This window comes from Arachis duranensis, chromosome 1 (genome assembly GCF_000817695.3).
Source record: "Arachis duranensis cultivar V14167 chromosome 1, aradu.V14167.gnm2.J7QH, whole genome shotgun sequence".
NCBI classification, from domain to species: Eukaryota; Viridiplantae; Streptophyta; class Magnoliopsida; order Fabales; family Fabaceae; genus Arachis; species Arachis duranensis.
The window spans coordinates 96,244,235-96,250,336 of record NC_029772.3 but is presented as its reverse complement, the minus strand read 5'-3'; the positions used below and the strand labels follow the sequence as shown (position 1 = coordinate 96,250,336).

The 6,102-nt window shown below is 38.1% G+C and overlaps 2 protein-coding genes across 5 annotated transcripts; one reads left to right on the top strand and one right to left on the bottom strand.

The window, feature by feature from the left end:
• Positions 1–1,362: 1,362 nt before the first annotated feature.
• LOC107464946 (UDP-glucose flavonoid 3-O-glucosyltransferase 7-like) lies at positions 1,363–3,025 on the bottom strand. The gene has a single exon (XM_016083914.3). It carries the CDS (start codon positions 2,965–2,967, stop codon positions 1,504–1,506), a length of 1,464 nt encoding a protein of 487 aa, XP_015939400.1. The 5' UTR covers positions 2,968–3,025; the 3' UTR covers positions 1,363–1,503.
• A 196-nt stretch (positions 3,026–3,221) lies between these two features.
• Positions 3,222–6,096, top strand: LOC127741061 (uncharacterized). Of its 4 annotated transcripts, none has more exons than XM_052252421.1 (4): positions 3,222–3,459; positions 4,205–4,693; positions 5,641–5,699; positions 5,798–6,096. In XM_052252421.1, exons 2-4 carry the CDS (start codon positions 4,452–4,454, stop codon positions 5,848–5,850), a joined length of 354 nt encoding a protein of 117 aa, XP_052108381.1. In that variant the 5' UTR covers positions 3,222–3,459; positions 4,205–4,451; the 3' UTR covers positions 5,851–6,096. The 4 variants fall into 4 exon arrangements, 2 of the variants coding, with proteins under 2 accessions (XP_052108381.1, XP_052108380.1); XM_052252420.1 differs by having other exon boundaries at positions 4,181–4,693; XR_008001938.1 differs by lacking the exon at positions 5,641–5,699 and having other exon boundaries at positions 4,181–4,693.
• The last annotated feature ends 6 nt before the right edge of the window (positions 6,097–6,102 follow it).

Below are 6,102 nucleotides of genomic sequence, written 5' to 3'. Positions count from 1 at the left end.
ACTCGAAATCAGTAAAAGGAAACTTCACATGAAGCTTCGTCAATACACAACTTTAAAAATAAAAATATGCTCAATCCCTTCTTTTTTTTGCAAACTCTCTCTTAACCATTACAGGGAAGAAATTCAACCCCGATATGATTCTCTCCCTTATCCAACTAGGCCTACTCAGCACAGCTAACGACTCCATATTCTGAAACAAGGACGCACGACACTTAACGTCTGCATGAACTTGATGGTACCGGTCATCTTTTACCTCAACCACTTTGTCTTTTTTCCATTTGAAGCTAAGTAAAATGAATACGAAGTGAAAAGAGAAGGAAGAAGTTACAAACCTTTGGATGTCATTTTCTTGGATAAATTAGAAGCAACAGGGAGGTGGTGTTTTTTCCTAAAAATAAAAGGAAAAAGGTAATAACCAAACCAAATAGTTCCACTACTGCACGATGGAAAATGGAGAAGCGATCAACACCATTTGATCAAACAAACGTTTCAGTTACAACTCAAAAATCAACGTGCAAGATGCATTCTTGAAAAAACCAATTGACGGTAATTATTACACGAATTGCGGTTTTCGAAACACATCTTTTAAAAGCGTTAAAACTTTTTCTTAACCCAAATTCGAAAAAGATGCCACGTCCGCAACTTAAGCTTTGGGAGCTAGCAGGACACAAACCAAAGTATAACATTAATGTTCCTAAGGAAAGCTTAACTTGCTTTCATGGCATCTATATCAAGTCAAGCTTGAGGGCTCTGGTCCATCTCTATTATCTCGTACTACAATGTTACACTTCGGAATAGGTTTTTGATTTGTAAAGAAAATCTCGGACCTTAGTGGAAGGAACCACAATTCTTGATACACAAACACTATGATCGGTTACATCACAATAATAAATGGAGAATAAACATAAGTAACCGGATCATCAAATACCGAGAGAGATCTCCACTTGATAAGTTTGGCTTTTTAAGATTTAATATTGATTTGAGCATCAAAATCTTTTTTGCAGGTTTCTAGTTTCGATTCTAACGCCGAACGGACAGAGATCATAGCTCAACTCATAGCAAGAGGCCAAATAAAGAGTTGCCCTCTGGAACGAGCTATATCTCAAAATCTCATATGAGGCGGGAACATACATATTAAGATAATTTAGATAAAAATTAGACATAAACTAATATATACTATAAAATTGACGTATGATTAATCAATACAATATATTTTACATTAAAAATAAGCAACTAAACGAGAGGTATGGATATAAAACTAAATATTAAAATATGAAAGTTCATATTAATAAATAGATAGTGATAGATTTGTGGATTAATTTCTTTTACAAAAATGTTATTAATACATCAAAATTAATTATTATATTTGGTTATTAATTTATTTATATATAAATATATGTATGATTTAATTTTTTTTTATATTTTAAAATATATTTTATATAAGTGATTGATTTTGATGGTTAATTTTAGTGTACCTATCATTCCCTTTATCTGCTTTGATGATCAATCCTCATGCTTGCAATCTCTCAAACGTTTAAGCTCATCAATCAAGGCTGTGAAATTGTTAAAGGATGAGCCACCTTCTTGAACAGCAGCTCTAGCCTTCTTCCCAAGCTCTTGAGCGCGCACTCTGATTTCTTGGGATTCATTGCCACCATCCATCAACCTCCTTATAGCCACCTCTATGCGACCTCTTCCCACAACCTTCTCTCTTTGGCCATAGCCAGTTGACCTCCATTCGTCTACACCAACCTCCACTCCAACCCCGCGCACCTCAGTTATCAGTTTTTCATTATAGAACTGTTCCGAGTGCATTGGCCACGTTATCATCGGAACCCCAGCACTGATGGCTTCCACAGTAGAGTTCCACCCGCAGTGAGACAAAAACCCACCCACGGCGGAGTGCCTCAATATCAAAACCTGTGGGGCCCACCCTCTTATGATAATTCCCTTCTTTGAATTCCTCTCCTCAAACCCCTTTGGCAGCCACTTTTCTTTCATTTCTTCCTCCTCCTCTTTCCCCTCCTTCTCCCGTACCACCCATATGAATTCACAACCCGATGCTTCCACCGCGCATGCTATCTCGTACAGCTGGCAATCCGGGAAGCAGCATAGACTCCCAAAGCATATGTAGACCACAGAGTTTGGATTCTTAGAGTCGAGCCAGCTCATGCACTTCTGAACGCTCAACACGCTCTTCTGTCCTCTCTCCGCTTTTTCTTCAGCGGTTCCGTGAAGAAGACACGCAGGGCCAAGATGCCAGACCTTGTGCCCCGTTGTTCTCTCGTAGTACTGGACGTACTCTTCTCCGTCGAGCTCCACGAAATTGTTGAGGATGATGCCGTGGCTTCTGAGCTCTGCCTCAAGCGTCGACTCTAGGACCTCCCTTAAAAGCGTTGGTGGGGTTGCGTTCATGGTGACAGTGTGAGGGAAGTCATGGATGAGAAAGGGAGGGGAAGCATCGGGAGGGACGGGGTGTGCCCTGAAGGACTCGACGGCGCAGATGGCGAAGAGGGAGAAGCCATTGAAGACCAACCTTGGGACGCGGAGCTTGTTGGCCAAGTCCTCCACCCACGGGAACATGAAGTCAGCGACGATACAATCGGGTGGGTGGCGGCCCAGAAAGTGTTCAATGGGCTCACGGAGAGTGTCCATACCGTTGAACACCTTCATGAAGGTGTCGTCGTCGAAGGTGTCTGAGAGGTTCTCGATGCCGTCGGGGAGTCCTAGTTCTTGGGAGGGGAAGGGGACAGTATGGAGGAGGAAGTTGGGATGGTGGGGGGTGGAGGTGCGGATGATTTGGGCGTTGGAGGGGGTAGTGATGATGGTCACGTGGTGGCCACGTGCGGCGAAGACTCTTGCTATGTCGCTGAGAGGGAGAATGTGACCGGCTGCGAGGAATGGGATGAAGTAGATTCTTAGTGGCTGCTGCCTCTGTTCATCAAGATAAGGAGAATGACTTTCCATGGTGAACAGTTGAAGCCAGCAATACCCACCATGTAGAAAATGCAAATAAAGCCCTATGTTGTGAAATAAATAAAAGATATATAAAATAGAGGGCAACGGATTTCTTGTTTCATATTTTATGTGGGAGTATCATTAATCCACTTTAAAATAATTATAAATTGAACCCCGTTTTTTTTTGAAAAAACTAAAAATTAGAAATTGACCTCTGTATTTATTAAGTTTTACACTCTTCCCTTTTTAATTTTGATCACAAATTCAACGTTGTAAACCATTTGCTCTGATAGGGTTTTGCCCTCTTTCAATAGTGATTGACATGGTCTCTTCCTCTTCCTCTACCGTCTCTCTCATCCGCTCATCTTCGCCATGTAACCCGCTTCTGCAGCTGCCTCGCAACTTGCTTCCGCTTCTACTGCGCCGCGCAACCCACTTCCCCGCCGTCGCGCAACCCGCTTCCCCGCCGCCGCACAACCCGCTTCCCCAGCTTTCTATCAGGTAACATTTTCACCCTATCTCTTGTATATATATATTTTCTTACTTCTTTCCAAACTCAGATTCTATTTAGTTTATTTTGTTTTATTGCTTTTTTTATGGTAAGTTTTTGGTAAATTTAAATGAAGTTTAATTTCAATTTGTGTTTGATATATGTTAAAGGAAACTTTGTTTCAATTGTTTATCAGTGATTCTATTTTTCTGGTTCATATGTGTTGTTTCTTCTTATTTATTGGTAACAACCTTAATTTGATTGATTCTGTATGTGCATATTAAATTTGATTTCTTACTAGCTAGCTAGCTTGCTATAGTGATATGACATTATTATTATGCACAGCTTCGTATTTAGGGCTTAAAGAGTTTTTACCACCATATTTGGATCCAAATCTCACAAATCAAGAACTCATCACAGGAGTCAACTTTGTCTCTGATGGTTCTGGTTATGACACACTTACACCAACTCCTCAGTGTATCTATAACACTACTCTCTTTCTTTATCTACATCTTATTTATCACATGCATGAAATGGTTATAATTTCTTTTTTTTTTCCTCAAATATATGTTTCATGCCTAGCTTTAATTTGTCAATTTGGTTAAAAATATTTTTGTACAAAATTACTTACCTAAATCCTCTTTATGTATAGATATAGATGGATAGAAGTATTAAGTATACATAGATTGGTTAATTTTTCTGAATTTGCATTGGTCTCTCTATTAATTGCAGAATGTAATTTCAATTCGAAAACAGTTGGAACATTTAAAAGAATACAAAAATAGGTTGGAGAGGATTCTTGGTAAACAGAAGATCATATGAAGAACGCTATATTTTTCAGAAGTGCAGGGACAAATGACTTTGTTATTAATTATTTTACATTGCCAATACGAAGAAAGACAGAGGATAAGTTATTGTTTGGAACGGTGTAGAATTGAAGGAAGTAATTGGTATCCAGAGGAAGAGAAAGAAGAGGACAGAGGGTAAGTTATTGTTTTGCAGCATGAAGCAGCAGCTACCTGGCGTTGATGCTAAATTGCAGAAGATTACAGAAGATAAGAGAAGAGAAGAGAAGAGAAGCATTTCTGCTAGGGTTTTTCATTCAATTTCATTCAGCGCCATTCTCTCATCCTCTTCCTCTACTGTATCTCTTGTTCGCCAATCCTCGCCGCCACATCACGCTTCAGACGACGCCGCAACCTGCTTCCACCGCCGCCGCGCAAGACGCTGCCTCAACGCTTGGAGGTTAGTTAATCATTATGCCTTTTCAATTCATCATTTCGTATGTTTTTTTTCTTTTTTGGGTGATAATAGTGATGATATTGCTGTGCTACTCAGTAGTTAGGAGGAATGTTATTGCCATGAAAATGAAACAAAATTGAGTGTAAAGGCCAATCAAATCTGAACTTTGAGCATAAGGGATCAAATCCTTGTTGAACCATTCCCTTTTCAACGTCAAAACCTCAACTAGCAAAGTAGATGACTGAATCAAAGAATTTTACCTTTATAACAATAATGATTTCATGTCTATATAAATTTGTTTCCAGTAAAGTTATAATTAAATTCTTGTGCAGATGTGTGAATGTGATTCCATACAAAATAATAATTTTTCTTTGTATAATTATGGCCTCATGTCCATTTTAACCCCCTTCTTGGCTTTTTGCACTTTGCTATTCCTTTTTTCTTGCCTTTATTGCAAGTCCATAACCATATGATATGATATGAATGTCATTTGATAATGACTTGGATGATCACATGAACATTGAAGATGACTCACTAGTAAGTATTTTTACCAATGAGTTAAGACAAAGTCTTAATTGCTGCCTATTAGCTAGTACTATTGATATTATATTGCTTATATTGTAGGTATATGATGAGAATGCTTCGTACAGTAGCAATGAAATGGTATAATATGGTATAGTATTTTGGTTTAAGGTTGTGGAATCCTTTATTTCTGGTTTAAGATGCTAGTTAGGAATATTTCATGTAGATTTATTTACAAAGGCCATGTGAAATGCGAGATTTAACTTGAGCATTAGACCATACATTAGGTTCCAAAAATTGACTCCCATAGAATTCATTGTAAACATTTTCTCCCTTCCCCCTTTCCTTTTTAAATCCTGTTGTAATTTCAATTAAAATTATTCAATATGATATGGTTAATTTTGATCTTACCTGTAATTGTGTGACAGTTCTGATCTGAAATTAGCAATAGCCTTGCAACAACAGGATATCACTACATTCCAAATATGTATAAGTCACTGCCTTTTCACTTTCATCTTTCTTTCTGGTTAATTTTTATGAATCTAAGATGAGTTTGTGTTGTGAAATTGGATTCTGAGTTTTCAGATTCTAAGTTTTCAGATGGCTTTAAGATCAAGGAATGCAGGACTGTCTACTAACAGCAATAACGCAGAATGGATTGAACCATGATCTTTAGGGAAATTTCTTTTAATGCTATATCCTTTGGTGTGTCTTGTTGGATTTATCTTAAACTAGGCTAATATCTTTGGTCCTATATGAAGTATTTGGTCAAGAAAACTACTCTTACCAACATTTTTAATTCTCCCAGTTGCCCTTACTAACATTCATCTTTCATGTTCATGTCATTTGGAGTTGGTTTTTACTTTTTACCATTAAAAAAGGAAACCGGC

Coding starts and splice junctions, on each gene's coding strand:
- LOC107464946 (XM_016083914.3), bottom strand. CDS start 2,967: ATGGAAAGTCATTCTCCTTATCTTGATGAACAGAGGCAGCAGCCACTA.
- LOC127741061 (XM_052252421.1), top strand. CDS start 4,452: ATGAAGCAGCAGCTACCTGGCGTTGATGCTAAATTGCAGAAGATTACA. Junction 4,694..5,640: donor CGCTGCCTCAACGCTTGGAG/GTTAGTTAATCA, acceptor ATTGTGTGACAG/TTCTGATCTGAAATTAGCAA. Junction 5,700..5,797: donor TATCACTACATTCCAAATAT/GTATAAGTCACT, acceptor CTGAGTTTTCAG/ATTCTAAGTTTTCAGATGGC.